The 23,104-nt window shown below is 43.0% G+C and overlaps 1 protein-coding gene across 3 annotated transcripts in view; it reads left to right on the top strand.

Moving 5' to 3' along the window:
• Positions 1 to 23,104, top strand: part of USP12 (ubiquitin specific peptidase 12) — a 77,571-nt gene that overhangs the window by 16,544 nt on the left and 37,923 nt on the right. For 2 of the 3 annotated variants that reach the window (XR_009536850.1, XM_060129514.1), the window contains exon 2: positions 18,456 to 18,536. Coding sequence is in view for 1 of the 3 variants with exons in the window: in XM_060129514.1 (XP_059985497.1) it covers positions 18,456 to 18,536 (81 nt within the window). In the remaining 2 variants the exon portion in view is untranslated. Of the gene's footprint in view, positions 1 to 18,455; positions 18,537 to 23,104 lie in introns of those variants that run through there. The other variant, XM_060129515.1, reaches the window with a different exon arrangement.

Raw genomic sequence — 23,104 nt, 5'->3', positions numbered from 1 at the left:
GTTATAGCTAGATATAGCTTCATTTACGTATGAAGAAAGAGTAGTATTAGTCAAATTTCCAGTCTCTTAAGGATTCAAAGTGCTAATTTTGGTTTTGTTATCTATACAATTAGGATAGTATCTAAAAGGGTTGTTTTGAAGATAAAATAGATTATATATATCAAGTACCTAGTATCGTCCTTGGCCCATTATAGATACTTAATAAATGGTACCTCTTATTATTATTATAATATTATTGTAGCTTATATTGCCTATGGGGACATAATAAGCCTTAAAAATTATTTGTTTGATTAATATACCTTGTTGATATAGATCAAGAGTTCATAATCTAAAACTTTTGACTTTCTATATGTTTTCATAACTATACTGGTTTGCTTAACGTATAAGTATAAACCTGAGTGAATTTTCAGATTAAATACACCTGTGTACCAGCTCCACTATTAAGAAACAACATCATCAGCACTTCTGATGCCACCGTCATGTTCCCTCTCAGTCACTACCCACCATCTTCCCACCATCTTCTCTTTCATGGGACAGTGCAGGAGTTTCTCTATTTTTTCTCTGTTAGGCCCTACCAAAAACATACTGTATGTATTAAAAGAACTAGTCTGTTTTTGAGATTAGAATTATGTTAGATGAGAAACTTTAAATGGGCTTCGTAAATAGCTTTTTACGTTGCATGTTGTGATTTTTAATGAAAGTACACTAGTAATATGTTTTGCAAGTAGGAAGTGAGCTTTTAATTTGTATTTTACCTTATTATAGGGTAATTAGTAGAACCTTTATGAGGGACAATAATCCTAGAATATCTTTTTCACTGTCACTTGTACATTGATGGTGAACAACAAAGGCAGAACTTCAGTTTCCTTTTCTGTAGGGATAAGTCAAGTTTGTATACTCCGTCCTTAGCATAGTACCTAGTACACATTAGCCATATAAGAAATTGTTTTTAAATTAAATATCGGAATCAGTATAGGCAAGTACTTGTGTATGACTTTACCTGCATTTATTTATATCCTACCATGTAAAATAATTTAAGGTGGGCCTTGCATGTTTAGAATTGCTGTGGGAAAACTGTCTTTCTAAAGGAGTTTCAGACATTAAGTTTATCTAAGAACGACAGTTTTTGAAACAGCTTTATACATGTGTGTAGCATAAGCTGTAGGAAATTTATCACAGCTGTAGGAACGTAGGGTATCTCAGCGTTACAGGAACTAATCATATTCCATTCAGATGTAAGCGAAGGCGCTCCGTTAAGTGTGTCTGCATCTTAAATGTTATATTTTTATCTGTATGCTGAACTTCTTTGCCGAAGAAATCATCAGTCTGGGAAAAGTCCAGCAAAATGTTAACAGTAATAGTTAGAGATGTGTAGTGTATTCGGTAGGAGCAAACTGAAAAGAATAAGGTGACTGTGCCTGGCAAGATAATGATTAACATATAGAATGTGAATACAAGGCTGCGGGATCATTTATTGTCTCACCTGGGGCCCTTTGGAAGTGAAGGGTGTGCCGTGGCACCTGGCATACTGTCTCAGGCAGGGCGGGGTGGCGTCGTCCTACTGCAGAGTGAGCATGGATTATCCTAGAGTTCTAGAATCATGATTTCTTTAAACTCAAGAGAAGGAATAATAGCACAACTAAAGGGGCAAACACGATACAAAATGTGGCAAATGTAGAGCTTTGGAACTGAAAATAGTCACAAATTTAGCAGCTTAAACCAACACACATTTATCATATAACAGATCCACTGCCAGTTGAGGCTGTGATGAGAACTGAGCTCTGGCCGACACACTGATTGCAGCCTTGCAGAGGGCAGGGCTGAGTGAGGGCCCTGGCTTTTGGCTGGCTGTTAGCGCTGAGAGATTGCCTACAGTTCCCTCTCCTCCATGGAACCTGTCCTCCGTGTAATCCTCTCCTCCATGTGGCGCCCTCTCTGCCAGGGGATGGGCTGTCTCACAGCACTGCAGCTTGTTTCTTCGAAGCCAGAGAGCAAGCCTGGGAGCAATGCAGACTCTTCTACAACCACAGAATTGTCGTCCCGTGACGTTGTCGTATCCTGTTGGTTGGAAGCAAGTCACTGGCCCTGCCCACACTTGAGGAGAACGCTTTAATTCTGTCCACCACAATGATGCGTTCACAATCAGTGAGAAGTCTCAGTCTGACTGAGGTTTAATTCTTGCTTTGTGTGGTAAACATCTTACTTGTGATTATATTATGTGGAGAGGCTGCCTCTTTCTGAACTAATCAGTTATCTGTGTCACTTATTTGGCAGTTAATCGTGTTTTGCATTTTGTTTTAACCAAGCGTAGTCTCTTTTTATTACAGAAAAACAGACATCTATAAGGTAGATGCATAGTATCATGTGCCGCCGTGCACCTATCCACTGGCTGCGGCCCAGAGCACCTCTTGACCAGCCAGTGTCTCCTTCCGTCCCACCTACTGTAAACCTCCCGGATTATTTTGAGGCAAATCCCGGGTATCGCTTTATTATCGAAATATTGTGTGACTTAACGTTTTATGTGCTGGATCCTGGTCTTCCTCTTCTGTACTGTATGTTCCCTGCGGATGTGGACTGTCTAGTCCATACCTTGCTTTGTCCTCGTGGTGCCTAGTGGGTAGGCAGCTACACACATGTGCGCAAAGTCATTTCAGAATCCGCCGGCGGTGGGACCTCGCCTGCTCTTCGCAGTTGCTTTTCACGTGGACCTGTGTTGGGGAGACAGTCCCCTGATAACATAGCTCCACAGTAACTCCGGCCTCTGGTGGGAAGAATTCTAGCCGGAGTTCTGCCTGACTTGTAGACGGAAGGAACCCCGTGAACACAAAGCTCGTGGGTTCCGGGTGGGGCGTCTCACCCAGCTCGACAGTGAAGGAAGCATGTTTCCTTCGCTCCCCTCCCCAGCTTGCTCTGGCTGCGCATGTGGACATATGGTCGTATCCTATGTAGAAAACAGCAGATATCTTAGGATTTGTGTATTTCGTAGACCTCGATGTTTAAGCGTTTGAATATGTAAATGTTTAGGGATGCGGCTGATGTAGTAAAGGGTTACCTATATTTAATTTATAAGTTTTGTTACCCATAGAGATCTGAGATTAAAAAGTAAATTGTGAATGTTTTCGTTCATTTTGTGATGTAATTTGATTCATCTTCGGATTGTTCGTAGGCATCTTTAGCAGCAGCGTTTTGTTCTCGATACTTTTGTGACATCCGGCGCAGTTGGTCCGAGCGCGTCATCTCTCCTTTCGTTTAAGTGCGTCTATCCCTACGGGCAGCACTGCTAAATTGGTCTTGAAGCATTGGTGGGTACTGTGGCTTGGAATGGCATATCTGTTCATGTAGTATTGACCACTGGTTTTTGCTTGCTCGTTTGCCGGTATCGCCATATAATGTATCAGTGATTGCTGACCTAGTCTACCCTTTATGAAAGTGATTTTAAAGGCGCCTTTGTTATAACATCCATCACGTACTATAATGAGATCGTATCTCTAGCATAATTAATACATGTATTCAAATTTCTGACTTCTTTTCTAAAGGAATTAGAATTATCATGTATTGGGGTTGTTTCAGACTTCCTCGGATAACCCTTTGTTGTTCAAAATGAAGTAATTGTGAGAGTGTTGTTTGGTAATAGGAGAGACTCTAGGGGACCGGGATGGAAAGAAGCTCCCTCTTCTCCGAGGGTGCCCCGTTTTTTGGGCAGGTGATGTGTGCATTCTCACCCTGGACTCACTGAACTCTTACTTCTCCCTCCTCTTGGACTGAATAGGGGAGACCTTTTTTTCCCCTTTTGCTGTGTCAGTTTCAGAATGTAACAGAAGATGAGTCTAGATGGCAAGCCAAATGTGATAAAGAAATTTTAGAAATTGAATTGCTTTTGGTCAAAGCACGTCCCTGGACATTGCCTCCAAGTTCTGTCCCATGGGCCTTCAGCAACCCTATAAAGAGAGCTTCTTTAGTCCTTTTTGTCTGAGTGTGCTGACACATTTCAGTTATATGTATGACTAGTAAAATTATTTTTTATAAATTAGAACAAGTTTGAATATTTTTCTGAAGTAGATAATTGATCTATAAATTTCTCATACGTTTCTATATGTCATATTGAAGAGAACACTGTTGGAAATTATTGCTGGGAGCAGTGGTCTGACTGAAACAGCCTTTGGTGTGGGCTGCGCGTTTCTGCTGAGATTGATTCATCACCAGAGGGGCTCTTTCCATTACTGTAGGTGTTTATTAGTAAAGTTTTTTATATGATTTAGATAATATATTCTGTGGAGAGTAGACTCCTTGAAGTAATACACTTGTTAAAATAAGAACTCCTGTTTTATAAGAAATCTGTCCTAAAGGACCCTGAGGCCAGTCTGTGCACATCCACCTCTCAGGCAGTGTCTGTGGGAGTAACAGAAAGATGTGTCTGCACGCGTGTGCTGAGTGGCTGCTCGTGCTTAGTTCATTAAACTTCAGCAGAGGTAGAGGGTAAATGGTGCTACCGATGGACCAGATCTTTTTGAGGAATTCCTAGAGGATTGGAAAGTAGTGACAGGAAAGAAAAGAACCACTGAACAGAACAATTGACTGTGGTCCTGCCAGGAGAGCCCTCGTGGAAGCTTGAATTTGGAGCCTGCCGTTCACGGTTGGCGTGTGGCTGTGATGCCATCACCATGGTAATCGCTGGAAGAGCCGGCTCAGGGGAGCCTTCTCTCGTCCTGTTCACACAGAGTAGCTGGCACGTGGGGTCAGGCCAGAGACGTGGTCTTTGCAGAGAGCGGGTGACCTCCTATCTGGGGGGCGGATAGGCCGTCAGGGCTCAGGAGTGGAGAGATCGGGGAGGGGCGTGTGGTGGGCCGGTGTCCCTGCAGACGTGGGGCTGGGATGCAGCCACCCTCAGCCACGCCCCCTGGTACTCGGCCTCCCTACTCCTCCAAGCACCCGCTTCCTTGGAACTGGGAACCAGCGCTTTCAGGACAGATGCGGAGGAATCCCAGCCAGAGATACCGATGCTGGTCATCTTTCATTCACGAGTCAGAACAGCTAAGCAAGGATTTCCAGAAACTTAAGGAAAAGCGGGAGCTTGGAAGAGAACAAGAAACTTGGTTCTCCTTTAAGTGGCAGTAGTTTAATGATCAAGGGCCACATTTCTGTTCCTTCGCTTTGTTCTTTTTGGCTTTCCTGTACCGCCTTTTGTTGCAGTGATGATATTTTCTTTGTTTTCTGGCAGTCACCTGTAAAGCCTTTCCTGTGCGTAACTAAGCTTTTCTTACGTCGAAGTTGTTCAGCACCTTTCTCCCCTTCTGCTTCGAGCCAAGCTCCTGAGCGGTGTTAGCTGCCCCCTGGGCCGCTGTCCATGGAGCTCTTGGGTTTTGAGTAAAGGGTGGCAGATCTAGTTGTCACTACAGAAGCAAATGTAAGTGTTACGGTCCCTGCGTAGGTAAACAAGTGGAGGAAGGAGGGAGGGAGAGGCAGAGGCAGCTGGTTTCATAGCGGGATTTAGTCCTTTATGAAGTTGGTTAATCTAGCTAGAGATTTAAATGTAGAATTACTAGATTCCCTAAAGCAGTATTAAATCTAATGATTTGTAATAAAAATTAGGAGGTGACGTGGGGAAGGAGAGTTGGAGGAGTGTGTGTGTGCCCGTTTTTCATTTGCAGGGCAGATTTAAAGCTGTTGACGAGATAACGATTATTTACAGCTGTGATAATAACCACCTAGAGCTGAAACCAAGCTGGTCCCAGCCGGTGTCTCTGGGGAAAGGACCTGAAGGGAGGGAGTGGCAATTAACACTTAGGTTTTACTCTCTACCCTCCACAGTTTGCATTGTTTTTCAGTTTGTGAACCTGCAGTATTTATTAAATAAAAGTGTTACACAAGGCATACAAAAGGGATCTGATGCTGGTTCTAGTCTTTACTACAGCTGTCCAGAGGGAGCTAACTTCAGACTTTTGGATAGATTAAAGAGCTGTGGGGCTTCCCTGGTGGCGCAGTGGTTGAGAGTCCGCCTGCCGATGCAGGGGACACGGGTTCGTGCCCCAGTCCGGGAGGATCCCACATGCCACGGAGCGGCTGGGCCCGTGAGCCATGGCCGCTGAGCCTGTGCATCCGGAGCCTGTGCTCCGCAACGGGAGAGGCCACCAAAAAGAGCTGCGTATTTTCCTTCTACCTACACAAGTAGCTTCCAAAACAAAGTACAAGTAAAGTACTTCACTGTCTTCTATTGGAATTTTCCATTGTGTTCATCAGTTTGCTAAAACGATCACTTAGGAGAATTTGAGTGACTGATGCTTCTAATTCCTTTACGAAGTGAAGTTTCACCCTCGTTGTTTGATTTCCACACCTGTGAGCTCGGCAGAGTAGGTGTTTCCCTGTGTTAAAAGGTGAGGAGACCAAGCCGGCTACAGTGACTTGTTCATGGCTCATGAAGCGGTGCGGAGCTTGGGCTCAGACTCTGTCCCCGATTCCGGGCCCCCGCTGGTCCCGCTGCCTCCGCACGGGAAGTTTATAATGTCGCCAAACTCAGGTTCCCACGCTGATTTCTCCCTGCATTCTGAAAATTGTATTCTAGTTGTATTTAAAGTATGTAAATCTGTGTTTATTTTAAAAGATGAATTTTACTGCAGTTCTTAAGAAGGGCCACCCATGAACACTGGGTGTCATTCAGCCTCTTGCTGTTTCAGCAGCTGGAGGACACTTACTCTCAGCCCTGCTGAGCGGATCTTTTCTCAGACATAGGTGCCTCCCAGAATTTTCCTGATGTCTTTGTTTTGCACTGTTGTAGCTTGCTGAATCAAAGCAGTTGAATGTAGATGTTGTTTGCTTCACGGATTAACTTATCTTTTTGGGCTTGTGACACTAAACAAGCCACACTTGGCCTTATCTGATCCCTGCAGTTATGTTTTTCACCCAAGAAATTTTGGATTTCAGCAAGTGACTTGCCCTCCAGGAAAACGATGGTGGGAAAGGAAGCGTCTTTATTAACTCTTGTTTTGGGATCCCAGTGTAGCATCCTTGACCCTTGATCACCTAGTCTTTTTCTTTTTTTCTTAAAATTGTGGTCAAATACATATAACATAAAATTGGCCATTTTAATTTTACGTGTAGATTTCAGTAACATAATTACATTCAGCATATTGTGCAACCGTCACCACTATCTAATTCCAAAATGTTTTCATCACCCCAACTGGAAGCTCTGTAGCCGTTCAGTAAAACTCCCCATTCCTCACTGCCCTCCCTGTCTGCAGACTTCACTGCCCTCTAGTCTGCTTTCTTTTTTTGTTTTTTTTAGTCTGCTTTCTGTCTTCTGTGGATTTGTCTGTTGTAGGTATTTCATGTACGTGGAATCATACACTGTTTGTCCTCTTATGTCTGGCTTATTTCACTTAGCATAATGTTTTCAAAGTTCATGCGTGTTGTAGCGTGAATCCGTACTTCATTTCTTTATATGGCTGAATAATATTCCGTTATATTATTCCACATTTTGTTTATTCCTCTCTTGATGGACATTTGGAGTTGTCTCAGCCTTTTGGCTGTAATGACTAATGCTGCTGTGAACACTGACACACAAGTGTCTGACTTCCTGTTTTCACATCTTTTGGATATATACCTAGGATTGAAATTGCTGCGCCAGATGGTAACGCCATATTTAATTTTTGGAGGAACCACCAAATTTCTTCACATCCTCACCAGTGCTTGTTATTTTCCATTTTTTTCCCCTGGATTCCGGCCATCCTGTTGGGTGCGCAGGGGTACGTTGTGATTTTGGTTTGCATTTCTCTAATGAGTCGTGATACTGAGCATCTTTAAACGTACTTATTTGCCAGCTGTATATCATCTCTGGAGAAATGTCAATTCAAGTCATTTGCCCACTTTTTAATTGGGTTGTTTGTTTGTTCTTGAGTTGTTGGAGTTCTTTACTTTGGATATTTATCCCACTTGGTCAATAATTCCTTTAATATGTTGCTGAATTGGGTTTGTTGGTGCTTTGTTGAGGTTTTTGCATCTACTCGTAAGGAATATTGCCTGTAGTTTATAGAGTCTTAGTCTGGCTTCAGAGTCAGGGTAATGCTGGTTTCATAAAATGAGTTAGAAAGCGTTCTCAATTTATCAGAAGAGTTTTACAACCCCTGGTCGTAAGTGTTCTGCAGTAGTTGATGCTGAGGCTTTTTCAGCTGAATGGTGTTGGTGGAGGGGCTGACCCCTGGAACTTCCGGCTCTGTCCTTTCTGTGACATCATTCCACTCTGAGTGATGTTTTGGACAGGACTCCACGTGGTACCAGCTGCAGTCAGTTCCTTTCTATATTTGACAAAACTATTTAAGTTTGATGATAATTTTAGTTTTTATTACAGTTAGCCCCTAGAATCCGGAGTATGAACTCTGTTGTTATAGTAACAGAATAAGTCAGTCAATAATTTACATAATTTTGATTTCACTTCGAGTTAATAATACCTTTTAACTCTATGGTGATTTTCCTCTCAGGAATCTGAGGGACTTTACAAATAATTCACTTTACTGTAACATAGGATTTGGGGAAAATAGAGGTGTTCATGTTTTCTCAAGTGGAAGAGCATTGCCCCACATTTTCTGATTGAGCACCACCGCACAGGTCAGGCATCCAAGTCAGGTGTCTGAGGGTTGGTCTGGTACCAGTCCAGGGCCCCTTGTTTTTGATAGAGCTGAAACATTTGGTAACACAGAATGTTAAAACTGTCAAGAATGTGGTAGAAAGGGCTTAAAATGATGAAACATTTCTTGTAATTTTTTTTGGCCATGCAGGTGAATCTCTGCATTGAAAGGTGTGCAGAGATGCTGTGAAAACCAAACCTTGCCCCCTTTTTTAGTCGTAGGTATGGTGCCAGTGATGGAGTTCAGATATAGCCGTGTTTTAAATGTTTAACCGTCCATGAAGGTATTTTGTGAATTATTTGGCGTTGGTAGAAGGGTTGGATTTGTAAAATTCATTGTGCCCATTCAGATCATTAAGTATGTTTGGTCATGTTGGAGAATTTTCTTTCTGATGTTATTGTTAAGCTAAATGTGAAGGAGTCACAGAGTAATTCTTGCTAAAGATGCCAGCGTCGCCGCTGTTAACTTCGGCAGAGACGAATTCACGAGATTTTTTCAGTAATTCCTCGTCTCGTGATCACATACAGGTCAAAGCATGGGTTTTTTGGTTGTGGCATCAGGTCAGTGACAATACTTTTACATTCCTTGACTGACTTCAAAGATTTGAAGTGAATCTATGTCTTTATTCTCTTCATATAAATATTCTCTGTAAGTAACACACATTTAGCCACGAATTATATAAACAAACTTTTCGTTGGAGATACTAAGTCAGATAATTTGAAGGTTGTAGCTTTTAGCTCACGTCTGATAGGAACATTGAGTTTTAGTGGATATTTGAATTTTTAGAGGTTAAAATTATATGCCTGTTGTTTTTGGTTTGGTCGTTAGTCGTTGATTTACAGTACTGATGCAGATGTGTAATTTGTTGCTTAGCTTCTGTTTTTTTTTTTTAATTTTTTGCGGTACGCGGGCCTCTCACTGTTGCAGCCTCTCCCGTTGCAGAGCACAGGCTCCGGACGCGCAGGCTCAGCGGCCATGGCTCACGGGCCCAGCCCCTCCGTGGCATGTGGGATCCTCCCGGACCGGGGCACGAACCCGCGTCCCCTGCATCGGCAGGCGGACTCTCAACCACTGCGCCACCAGGGAAGCCCTAAGCTTCTGTTTTTTACATGGCATGTCTGTACATGTATCACTTTTAGGTGAAAAGGATTACATAAGTGCCGACTTCTGAGTAACTTTAAATTTTCAGTCTTTGGCCAATGGTTAATCATAGAACTTGAGTTTTCCCGAAGAGCTTACATGAGGAATTTTACACGTGTAATATGTGCTTATGGTGGCAGTTGAAGGAGAAAGTAAGCTCCTTTAATTTCTTCTGGGAAGAATCCTGGGGGCGGGGTGTGGTCAGGCGGGTAGGAGGGAGGATGAGACATACACACGGACGTGTGCACACCTACCGTTGGACAGTGAACTTGTACGGTTTCCCCTTCTTTGAGGAGCTCACGGAGGTGGCTTCCGGAGGACCTGCCTCGGGCCCTGCCTCGTGCGCTGGCCTCGGGCTCTGACCTCCCTGCGCGGCTGAGTGTTGCTGGCAGCACAGCCCGTCTCGCCAGGGTGGCTCTGCCCCGTGTAGCCGCTGCTTCTCAAAAGCACTCGCAGCCCCTGTGATCTGCTGCAACAGGGCAGCGCCATCTTAGGTCCGGGCCAGTCCCGGGGTCCTCTGTCCTTTCTGTGGAGCCCGTTTTAACTCTGATGGCAGAGTTACAAGCAGAGAAGACCACTGTGGCGGGCCTAAGATTCTTAGAATGACTGTCCTGAGTGTGGGACCCCCAGATCCTTCGGCAGTCACTGAGGGAATTTCAGGTCTTCGAGGGGTCCAGCCCAAGGTGGGAGTAGGAAGGGGCAGAGGGACTGCGTGTTCGGTGCCTTCTGTGCCAGGCTTCGCTCTGAACGCCTCCTGTCCATTTGGTGGAAACAGGCCACGGAGGGGCTGTCGTTTGCCCTGTTTGGGAGATGGGAAAAGTGGGGTTCGGGGTGAAATAGCTTGCCCTAAATTCACACCTTCAATGTGACTCTATATTGCTACTGTTTTAGAATTGAAGTATTTTAGGTTTTCAGTAGGTGCCACACATCTGGTCTCTCTCACCTTGCTGGTGAGGAAAGTGAGCAGTGATTTGCAGAAGGTGACGCCGCTTAGTTGTTCACGTGTTAGAACCAGTCCAGGAAGGCAGGCCTCCTGGTTTGTGGGCCTCGCTCAGTGCCGCACAGCCTGAGCTGGAGGGGGACGCGCCCTCACTCACGTGCATCAGGGCACGTGCAAAGCGCTGATGAAAATACCTCGGAAGGAAAATCGAGGCTTGGCTTTTTTCATTCCGTCTGTGAAGCCTTCCCCGAATTCTCCAGCTCTCAGCGTCTTTCCTGTCCTGACACCCTGTAGTGCGTACTGTGTTGTAGCAGAGCAGTTTGGTATCTGTTCTCTCCTTTACAACTTTAGATTTATTTTAAAAATAATTTTCTACCTGTCATCATGAAGAACTAATTTTTTTTCGCTGTGTACTCACCAGTTGGGTTATGACTTCGGCAGTTTCTCTGTATCCTTTTTAATGTATATCAAAAGTTTTCTGACTTGAACCCACAGTGAAAATTAGCTTTACAGTTAGACCTCATATATGCATACTGGAATATTGGAACCAAAGTTCCACAAACCGTTGTTTACTCTTGGTAGGGAGATGTACTGTCATCTGTTCTGTTTTACTGAAAAAGACACTGGTGGCTGTGACCCACTGAGTTGTCCTCACCCCGCCACTAATGGGTGTGACTGTTTGAAAATAACGTTCCACAGCGTTTGGCACAGGCCTGGGCAGAAGTACTCAGATGCTTACTGAGGTTCATCCTTTCTGAAGGACTGCTGCTTTGAGATGGTTTTTATGATGCCTGAAACTGAGGGTATGGAAATGGTTTGATTTTCATTAAAATGTTTGTTGTCTTTGACTTAGTTTCGGGGGTACAGCGTTTCCCGGGAGAACAGGCATGGACTTTCAGCCTTCTCTTTCTTCTCCGTTTTCTTGTTTAGGATACAGAAACTTGTTTCTTACATCTTTGTACTTTGGAGTCATCCTTTTACAGCAGTCAGAGGATGTGTTCACATCCTCACGTCAGCTCTTCCTGTGCCTCCAAAACTGTTCTTAGTTTGCTAAGGTCACTTGCTCCTTTGATCATCAGGAAGCCTTTCCTGCCCGTTTTGGCAGTTCTCCTTTGGGTACTGACCTGATCTGACCCACTTCAGTATTAACCTTGGAATGGTAAACACTGGATTCTAAGATATGACTTGAAACACAGAAGTGGGGAAAATGTATTTTCTCATGTTTGTATTAAATACAGATTATCTGCTATAAAGAACTGTAACTATCTAATGTAAAGGAGGAAGTGCCGGCCGGCCGTATCTGTGGGTTCCACATCCGAGGATTGAAAATATTTGGGAAAAATATTCTGGAAAGTGCCAAACAGCAAAACTTGAATTTGCTGTGTGTTGGCAACTGTTTGCATAGCATTTACATTGCATTGAGTATTATAAGTCATCGAGAGATGACTTACAGCGTACGGGAGGGTGTGCATAGGTTATACTCAGGTACTGCACCACTTCACATAAAGGTCTTGAGCATCCTTGGATTTTGGTACACGTGGAGGTCCTTGGAACCAATTCCCCACAGATACTGAGGGACGACTGTATTCTTGATAAGTATGTTTTCTTGATGGAGATGTTCATCTTTTAGGTTTTCATCATTTTTTTATTTCCTACTAAAATGTATTAAGTACCCTGTCTTCTTAAACAGTATACACTGAACATAATTAGCTTTTCAAAATGATGTCTTCATAGACACCATTTTCTACCAGAGTCTAGCTTTAGATTGTGGAAGAGATTTCCTTAATTTAGTTTCTTGAAAACATTCCCAGGTGTCAGTTTGCTTTTGTGTAATTGTTTCTTTCTCATAATGGCACATGCAGGGCAGTCAGATGTGTGTTTTCCACGTTGACTGTGTAAACAGTATTTAATCAGAAGCAGCTGTCTCCCAAGTGATTTTCTTTTTTCCTATTTGCAGATGGTATCTTCAAAACATAGGTATCCTTATCAACAAATAAAGGGTATCCTTATAGTTTCAACTTGCTCTTCTTTAGCTTGGGTGGTTATTTTTGGCATGATTCAGCGTTCTAAGAATCATACTAGGTAGGTTTAAGGAGGCACTTACTCCATGGCCTGCAAAGTCTTATGTGGGATGATTGTTTCTGAGGATGATACTGTACTAACTTTCATCCAGAGCCTTGTTAGTGTCTGACCTTTAATAGACTGTGCAACATTTTATCCTTAATGTTTTAATAAGATTGGAAGAGCCAGTAGGTTCACACATTGTTAGAAATGTGGGGATGGAGGTACTATAGAGATCAAGATCTTACATAGGAGATAACCCAGGTCCCGAGAGAGCAGCATTTTTTCCTCAAGGTATTACAGCTAGTTAGTGGCATGGCCAGAGCCAGACTCAAGCCTGTAGCTTTGCTAGTTGAGTGCTATTTTTAGTGTACCCTGGTCTCTCTCAGTAGCTCCATAATGGCTCCACTTTTCCATGAAATTCTTTCCGTAAAACAATACTTCCTATTTTTAATAAACCTTTAGTTTCAATTAGTAGCATTATATTGACAGGGATATTGATTTTAAAATATTATCCAATATTAACCTTGTTTCTCAAGCACAGCTATTGAGGTTTTTTTTCTTTCTGATTTTATTTATTTTATTAAACTTTTTTTTTTTTTTAAGAACAGTTTTAGTTTCACAGCAAAATTGAAGGGAAAGTACAGAGATTTCCCATATACCTCCTGCCCGCATGTGCGCAGCCTCACCCCTTGTCAACAGCGCCTCCAGAGTGGCACACTTATTACAATTGATGAACCTATGCTGACACATCATAATCACCTAAAGTTCATAGTTTACACTACAGTGTACCCTTGGTGTACTTTCTGTGGGTTTGAACAAACGTACAATGACATGTATTCGTCATTATAGTATCGTACAGAGTGTTTTCACTGCCCTAAAAATCCTCTCAGCTCTGCCTGTTCATCCCTCCTTCTCCTTAATCCCTGGGAACCACTGTTGTTTGTTGTTGTTGTTTTGAACTGTCTTCATAGTTACCATTGAGTTTTTAACTTTCAATTAATTTTTATATTTAAAAGTTTTATAATTTTTATATTTAGAAGTTTATTTGGTTCTTTAAAAAGTCAGCTTCGGCTTTAAATTCTCATCTTTGTTCTTATAATCAAGCTTCTGCTATTTCTTTGCACATATTAAGCATTTGTTTTACATCATGTCTGAAACAGTCCTGGTATTTAATATCTTGAATCTAATTCCGCCATCTGTGCTTCTGCTGGCTTTTACTCGTGGTGCTTTGTTTTTCTGTGTATGTGTGATTTTAGATTGTGAACTCAAATCTCTTGGAGTTTTATTTGTGGGAATTCTTCATGGGGTGGATTGAATTTGTCTTCTAGAGTGAGTTTGTAATTCTGTTGGTTGCTAGTTGTAGGCTGGAAGAGGGCACTGTCAACTCAGGACCTCTTTGAATGACATTTTCTGCCTGATTTTGTTTGTTTGTAAGATCATATAGCATGTGTGAATTTGGGTCACAAGCTTTGATTAGGGCCAGCTTGTGGTTATGACTGTTGGGAAGATATTTATCATCTCCCCCACTCCCACACCAAGGACAAGCCAGGCAGGTTTCGTTGCCATCTCCTTCTGTGGTGCAGGTCTATTTCTCGTTCCCCCTTAGCTGAAGACGTAGCCCTCTTGGGCTCACTGTCATGCTGGGGTCTTCTGCTGGCCTCCCTGTCTTTGGTGGGCCCTAAGCTTCAGCACCTGGTTACCATGTTCTGTTCCATCCAGCTGTCAGAGTAGGGTGCACAGGTCACTAGTGTTGGCAGGTGACCTCCATGTAAAATCTGTCTTTGGCATTTGCTTATCTCCCAGGGTTCTCCCATGGCTTCGTTTTTTGGTTTCTGCAGATTCCTTATTTTCTCACCAGCTCAGTAAATTATTATTGTTTTAATTAAAAAATTCATTCACCTTTTGGTTGTTTTCATCAGGAGGGTCACGAATATCTAATTACTTCTTCTTGATGAATTTGTAGTAATAGGTACTGAGTCTAAAATAATCTTATGTAAGTTACAAAAATGGAGACAGAACGGTCAGAAAGAATGTCGTCTTCCTTCTGAGCGTGCTGTGTTCTCAGACAAAACAGATGAATCCTGTTCCTCATGAAAGCTTTACAGCAGAAATTCCTAACTGAGAACACCAACGTTTCTTCCCTTTATCCCAGTAAAGAATCGTGATTTTGTAAAGCATTGTTAATTGCAGTAGGGTCCTATTTCTCAAGTGTGGGGATGCAAGGCTGTTCAGAGCCATTACTGTTGGATGTTGACTTGTTCTAGGCTCAACTGAAATCTTGCGGTGCTCGACTGTTATTTGACATGATAGGGAGTGTCAGCCTTCAATAACATCTTCAAGGGATGATGTTCGAGAACTCTGGTAAACGGACTAAAAAGTGTGTGGCAAGTTTTCGGCTTCGTGGTGGTTTTTCACCAGTTAGACTAACTGTAGTGTTGAAAACACTTAAATTTTAAAAAAAGCACTCATCGGAAACTGGATTGCCTTGTCTACACTTTGCCTTTGTAGTTAGCATTTGGCTAGAGGTAGGCGTGTGCTCTGGTCATTTCTGCAAGAAAGTCTTGAATTCCTGCCGTGGGACTCTCCTCCTGTAGTTCACAGGATCTGCTCTGCGGCGTAATTATGCTGTACTGAGGTATAGCTCACTGTGCTGTGCCTTACTTTAGAAGTGTCGCCAAGCGAATTCCGTCCTCTCTGTACTGTCCGTTTCGATCTGCTGCCCTTGCTGTGTCTGCAGCCACAGTCCCTCCCTGTCGAATCGTGTTGCTTGGCACGTGTTGGTTGGCTTAGAATTCCCTGGAGCTTTGTGTTACTACAGTAGTGTCCTCAGAAGTGTCGATAAAAGGGATTGGAAATATGACAGCATGTTACGTTAGAAGGCACTTTAGAAATTACCTGATCTTCGGCTGTGAAAACCTAAGTTTGTGTAAACGCTTACTTGAAAACCCAGCAGATAAGCTTAGAGCTGGGGGTTTAGAAAATTGCTGAGGAGACTGGCCCTTTTATTTTGCAAATAAAAATTCTTAGATTACCAGAAAGGTTAAAGGACAGTGGTCTGAGTTTCCGCTTCATCGCACTTAGCCTCCTCCTCAGTCCAGCCTCGTTGGATTGCGGTTCTGCTGGTGGTTCGCTTTGGGGCAGTATTATGAGGGTTCTTCCAGGGGCCGTGTTGTGGAGTTGGCCAGATTGATGAGATGATCTGTTTTTTTTAATGAAGCTTCCTCATTTTCTCCTTCTGATTTTTGTTTCCTTCTCTTGTTATTTCTTAGCTACTGCATGGAGCCGGTCATATTTATTAATATTACTGGCCAATGAGAGTAGCTTTTCTTCCCCTTGGAATTGAAGGGAGGGGAGAGAAGAGAAGCAGCATTTACGGACAGCGGCTCACGTACAAGGCACAGCCAGATGCTTTCACAAAAGCTTCAACTCAGTTTATTCGTAGCCGCTCTGTAAGGTGGTTGGTCCCACTTCCCTCTTACCCTTAGGGACTTGAGGCACAGAGAGGCTAAGAACTTGAACCGTAGTCAAAACTACCCTGAGGCCAGGATGGGTGGGGGAAGGGCTTTCTGAGCAGCGCCTGGAAGCGTGTAGGGACACCAGTGGGACATGGGGTGGTCAGAGCACACGGGTGTGGCATGCGATCGGTGTTACAGCGGAGAATGCCCACATGGTGTTCTGTTCTTGCTTCATCCCGAGGGCCAGAAACGCTTTCCCCAGGTATGTGTACCGGCATTTTATTGTCCCAAGTACCTAGATGCATGAGGTCGTACTTTGGATAATAGCACCTTTTCTTGTCTTTTTTTTGTGTGTGTGGGAAAGGGGTTATACTCATTTGAATACACCAATATCAGTTTAAATTCTTGCATGTGGCTTAGTGATAGTTTTCAATATATGTGAGGAAATTCTGCGACAAGATACTTGAGCTGGCGGGGGCGGAGAGCGGGCTTGTAGCCTTCCACCAAGACGGTTCTATTCAGTGGATCTTGAAGTTGCTGTAATAACTGAATTTCATGTTGTTATAAAACAGTTCATGGAGAGCCAAATTCAGAAATAAATAGTATCTGTGAACTAGTGATTGTGTCGGGGATTTATAGAAAGCTGAATAGTAATTCCTAAATTAAAAAATACAGACAGTATCGTGTATATATCCAAGTGCTGGATGGCTGGAGGGCATTTTAGAGGAAATGTCTCGTTGTGGTGGAACTCGACCACCAACCCACCTGGTCCCTTTCATCAGTACTTACTTCAGGCCTGGCCCATCAGGAAGTTGAAGAGGCGTCGTCTGACAAAAAGGTCTGGGCTTCCCAGGCTTAGGAAACAGCAGGGGTGGGCTATGGGCACCCGGTGGTGTTGACCCTGGTCGCACCCTTGGGGAGGCATGGTGTGTGTGTCGTGTTGTCGTCTTGTGTGCAGCTCCGCAAGGTGGTGTTGGGCTGTCTTGTGAGTAGTATCAGTTGTATTTGTCTGGTAGGGTGTGTTCTTGGAAATTTCCAGGTAGACTGATGCAGAGTTACTATGTTCTCAGAATTGCTTTTACTTCCCTTCCAGGCTACGTCTTGAGCCCATTTGCTAGTGTGTGCTGGTACTCAGGGCCTGTGTGCTGCCCACCACTTCCCCTGACTCCCCGTCCCTTTTCCTTCGGAGACCTCAGATGCACAGAATTGAGTCGGTCGTATTCCTGAGACCATGACACACAGTTACTGTCTGGGCAAGGCCCCTCTTTTGTTGGGCTTTATTTTATTTTTTCCTTTTTGTCCTTCACCCTGCAGTTCCACATCCCGGCCCTCTTCCAGCCCCACTCAAGTGGGTTTCATGTACATTCTTCCAGCCCATTTGCCATGTACTGTTTTATATATATATGTGGATCTCGTTTTTACTTTGTTTACCTAATATTATGTTTTTGACAAGTATCCATGTTTTTGTATGTAAACCTAGTTCATATATTCTGACTGCTACCTAGTATGCTGTCATTTTATAGACCATCTAGACTGCAGTCAGCTGTGCAGTCGTCAGTGACATTTCAGCAAACGTTCTTGTCACCTTTAATTCTGTGTGAGAAGTTTTCAGGTATATACCTCTGAAGAAGTGTTAGGTCACTGAATATATGCATATTTAATTTCACAGAATTTCAGCTCTCTGAGATGGCTGCTCTGAGATTACACTCCTGTTAGACCATGTGATTCAGCAGGGGCTCACATCCATTACTTAAAACAAGGAACAGGATTTGATATAATTCCTTGATCCAGGCTTTGTCCATGAGAATGTTCCTGCAAACTAGTTTTTGGTCATATTATTAAAAGCCTTTATTCTTCACTATCACCCTTTGTTTTCTTTCCATAATGTTAGGTAGTTATAGGGAACAAGAAAATTATTATTATTATTATTACTATTTTTTTTTGCGGTACGCGGGCCTCTCACTGCTGTGGCCTCTCCCGTTGCGGAGCACAGGCTCCGGACGCGCAGGCTCAGCGGCCATGGCTCACGGGCCCAGCCGCTCCACGACATGTGGGATCTTCCCGGAGTGGGGCACAAACCCGTGTCCCCTGCATTGGCAGGCGGACTCTCAACCACTGCGCCACCAGGGAAGCCCCAACAAGAAAATTATTTTAAGGGTTTCTCTGTAATGTGTATGTAATTGTGACAGTATTGGGAAAATACTGTAAATACTAAGATGTCTGTTTTTCATTTTATAGGGCGCCAATGCCTCGGCATTAGAGAAAGAGATTGGTCCAGAACAGTTTCCAGTCAATGAGCACTATTTTGGATTAGTCAATGTAAGTATCCGTTGATACGTAGCCTTCAAATTATGCTTGGAAGTAGTGTTAAGAATGATGAATGCAGTTCATAATTTATTAAAGGAAATTTGTTCCTTTGTATCAGTAGACTTAATGCCAAGAAACATGACTTGGAATTTCAAAATTATCTCTAATGGGAGGGAAACAACATTGCCTGAAGTCTTTTTTTTTTTAATTTATTATTTATTTATTATTATTATTTTCTTTGGCTGTGTTGGGTCTTCATGGCGGTGTGCGGGCTTCTCACTGTGGTGGCTTCTCTCGTTGCAGAGCCCGGGCTCTAGGTGCACAGGCTTCAGTAGTTGTGGCTCATGGGCTCTCTAGAGCACACGCTCAGTAGTTGTGGCATGTGGGATCTTCCTGGACCAGGCTCGAACCCGTGTCCCCTGCATTGGCAGGTGGATTCTTAACCACTGTGCCACCAGGGAAGTCCCCATTGCCTGAAGTCTTAAGAGTCTTGGAACAGTTTCTAACTTGTCAGCCTGATTTTTTTTCCTATTTTGTGTCAGAATTTTCTCATAACCAAAATTTCATATGGCCTAGACCAAATGATCTCCTTGATTCTTTGAGAATTATTTACGTGTCTAAATATAAGTGGTCCAAATGTACAGATATAAATACAGTTTTGTAAATGCCCCCATGTGTCTATAGCGTCTTTGTCAGTTTGCTTCTGGCGTTGTTCCAGTGGTATAGATTTAAAAGTGTGAAATATAAGAAAAAAACATAGCCTTGCCCTTATGGAGGTAATCATTGTAATTATACATTATTAAAACTTTGGAAGAACTTTCTTTAGAATTTTTAACTCTTTCCTGAATCATGAGAAAACACCACAAATCTTTGTTATGTAGTTGTCATGGCAGTTTATGCTGTACTGTAATGTTAGGTGGATCCATGGTGAGTGTTTTAAAATATGTGTATTGGTGACAATACAGGTAAGAAAGTAAGTTATGTTGAACGGATTGGTGTGTTACTGAGTACTAGCACGTCATTATGTACAGGTAGGTTCCTTGTGCAGTTTGAGGAGGGCAGTTGCGTGGTATGTGTGTCTTGCCTTGCTTGGGGACCCTTCTCTGTCTGTCTGCGCTGGGCATAAGCTAGTAACACAGGGTCAGCAGTGCCCACCCTCCTCCTCTTCCCCTCCCTAGAGGAGGCCACTCATTAGTCCTTGGGCTATTTTTTCTGGAATGTATCCTTACAGCCTAAATAAGGTACTTATACTGCCATTAAAAAAAAAAACAGCAAACCACTGACTTCCTGTTTTGGCAGATAAGAAACTTTACTCTCTTTTCTCACCATCCCTGCCCAACTTCACTTTCCCCCCGTTCTCCCAATATGGAATTAATCATTGCTTTATTTTTCCATGTCCTAAACGTTCATTTATTCTTCCCAAAGCCTTCAGCAGAACTAAAGAAAGCCAAAAAGACCTTCTCAGTATCCGTTTCCACTGAGCCGTGCCTGTCAGGTACCACCCAGGCCCCCCCCCCCCCACCCCGTGCTCCTTCTGTGCAGCCTGTACCTGGCGATGTCTCTTCCATCGCCCTTCACATTCCCTGCACTTGTCTCCTTTCCTTCTTCCCGACTTCTTTCCGGGTTTTTCCCCCCTTGCTTTGTGGAACACCTTCTGTAGATGCTTGTTTAGGAAATGTGCATGGATACAGACTTTGAGATCTTGTATATTTAAGACTGTTTTGGTTATTGTTAGAGCTAGATATCCATCCTAGGTTACATCAGGGCTTACTCCACTGCTTTCTGGCTTCTGTTGATGCTGAGAGGGTGGATGCCATTCTGGTTCTCGATCTCTTATGTACAGGGCTTTTTTTTTTTCCCCTTTAAAACGTTTTTGGGAGGCCTTAAGGATATTCTATCCACAGTGTTCTGAAATCTAATCCTGTGTCTTGATGGGGACCCTATTGTGCTGAGTGTTTATGGACCCATTCAGACTGATGATTTATTTCCCTCAGTTGTAAAACATTTCTGATACTATTACTGGGATAATTTTCTTCCTATCATTGTAATTTCTCTGTTTTGTCTTTTTTTGATATGGTTAGTTGTTATACTGAAACACTTAGACTGATTCTTTATTTTTCTTATTCTCCCATTTTTGATCATCTGCCTTATTCTACATTTTAGACTATATCTTCAACTTTTTTGTCCAGCTCATTGCATTTTTTATTTCTTACAATGTTACCTTTTTTTCTTCTCCTGTTTCATGGGGGCAGTATTTTCTGTTCCTTTTCGCAGGACGTCATTTATAGTTTTTGTTGTTGCTGAGGTTTTCTGATGCTTACTGGATTGCTCCTGAGACCTTGGAGTTTATTCCCCGCCCCCTTTTAAACTTTGGTATCTTTCCTGTTGGAAGCTTTCCTCAAACTGTACTCATCTATAAGGGTGAAATGCTGAAAGGATGACTGGGGCTTCTTGTGTTGTGGTGGGGCTGCTCTTTCAGTCTAGAGTGGCCCCTGGCGAATGCCCCTCCCTCCCACGGCCCCCATCCCATTTCAGTAGCTGGAGCTGTCTCTCTGGGGCTGTTTATCTTCTGCCGGGAAGCCTCCTCCGGCGCCTGTCTGGGGTGGGGGTGGGGGGTTATTCGGGGTTTTATTTGGTCCTGTTTCCTGCTCGGTGCCTCACTGCTGTCCTTAAGGGTTCTCCACCCAGAGTCTCCTCTTCATCTTCTGCGGAGACTAAACCTGCAGCTGAAGGAAGAGTTGAGTGCCTGGGGGTCTAAATGGTCCTTTTAAAGACTGACGACCAGACTTGTGTTCTCAGAGGTCCCCACCCCACAAAACGTCTCTGACCCTTTAGAGGTGAGTCCGTTGTTACCCATTTGTCTCTTAGAGACATTTGGGCTACTTCTCCTCCGTCTGCCTTCTGTTTTCTGGAAGTTCGCTGATACCTCTAATCTCTCATTGTCTTCTTTGGCCTTTTGAGTTTTTGCCTAATCTGTTCTTTTACTGTCATTTTATTGGGGTATCATGGGGAGGAGAGTTAGATGAATATGTTTAATTTTTCTTGTTTATTGAGCAGGCTGGCCTCTACTTCTGATATCTGATGCGCACACTTACAGAGTTGTCTAGTGATCAGAAGCCTCCTTTCAGTTCTGGGGGGGGCAGACCCCAGCTCTTCAGTCTCGTTGCCCTTTCCCTGTGGCTGTGGCTACCGCCCTTACTTGGCTCAGCCTCCAAAGCTAATTTGTGTCTTAAATTGTAGAAAAGTTGTGCCCATTTTTAGTGTCCCAGAAGAACCCATTTTCCTTAGTTAGAGTAGTAGTATTTTCTATATTGAAGGCTGTTTTCCCTTTACCTTCTCCAGCATAAACATTCCAATCTCTCCATTTTGTGTCTAACTGACTTTTTTGCAGATAACCTCAAAGCAAGTAAACGAGTCTTAAAGCTCTATATTATTTTTTCTTCTGCTGGTATGTTGTTTTTAATTGGATACCAGTATCCAAATACCAGTGTTGATTGTGTGTAAAAAAACAAACAAAAAAAGTTTCTAAGAAGGTATCATTTTTACTACTTCACGTGCATCAGTCTAAATTCAAAAGGTAGAATTTGTATTTCTCCCTGAAGCTGAGTAACGGAGATTCAGTAAAACCAAGGAAAGCAGGAATTTCTGAGAACAGTTTCTGATCTCTGTGCCTGGTTATTATGATGAAGAATTGAGATCCCTAAGGTAGCCAGGGCTCCAGCTGTGAAAGATTGAGGAACACCTTGAATTATTTGCAGAAATAAATTGGTGGTGGAGTAGATGCAGCAGAACTAGGATAGTGATGAACTTCTTCTTTGATCTGTGCCCTCAGGCTACTTTGCAGCTGTGTTGCGTGCCTTTAACCGTTTTCCATAAGCCCTGTTTTCAGCTCTTAAATTGTCATCACCCTTCTCTCTCGTTTCCTTCCCCCTTTTTTCTTTGTAGAGCTGTCACACTGTTATAGAGTCCCTTAAAAATTAAGGTTGGAGCTTTGAGGGGTTGGGGAGATGGCTTAGTTAATTGAGAGGTGAACATTTTAACATCTTCCTCCTGTCCCTGTGCCTGTCTGCCCAGTAGTTAGTGTTATAAACAACATGGAAGGTAGCTGCTTTAAGGCACTTGGTGGTTAATCTTTCCTAGCAATTGGATTCTGTTAAAGTGAGGCACATGTACATTTTCTTTTCATCAGTCTGTTCTTAGCTAAGTGTGCAGGTTCATTTTAATTGCTCTTACAAAAAGCTAATACTGAAAAGGGTTCCCATTAGATCTGCCTGATTGGATCCCTTTTTGCGACCGACCAGTAAGTGGTAGAATCACTCAATAGCACTTGCTTTTGGGAAATAGTGTGTGTATTTGGGCAGTTAGAAAATTAGACTTTTTTTCTTTTTTTTATGGAGAGAAGGGGAAAAAAAAAACCCCCAAACCCCACAGTTAATTAATCTACCAGAAAATTCAGAGTGGTTACTCTTCACTTTGTTAATAACCGTCTGTTTTCCATTATTTTCAGTTGTAGATGTTTTTATCTTGGAGGAATATTTTCACAAATGATAGCTTTTATGGCCGTTTACTCTTAATGGTAA

Source organism: Lagenorhynchus albirostris, chromosome 18, assembly GCF_949774975.1.
Source record: "Lagenorhynchus albirostris chromosome 18, mLagAlb1.1, whole genome shotgun sequence".
Classification (NCBI taxonomy): Eukaryota; Metazoa; Chordata; class Mammalia; order Artiodactyla; family Delphinidae; genus Lagenorhynchus; species Lagenorhynchus albirostris.
This window is presented reverse-complemented; position numbering and strand designations above follow the sequence as displayed.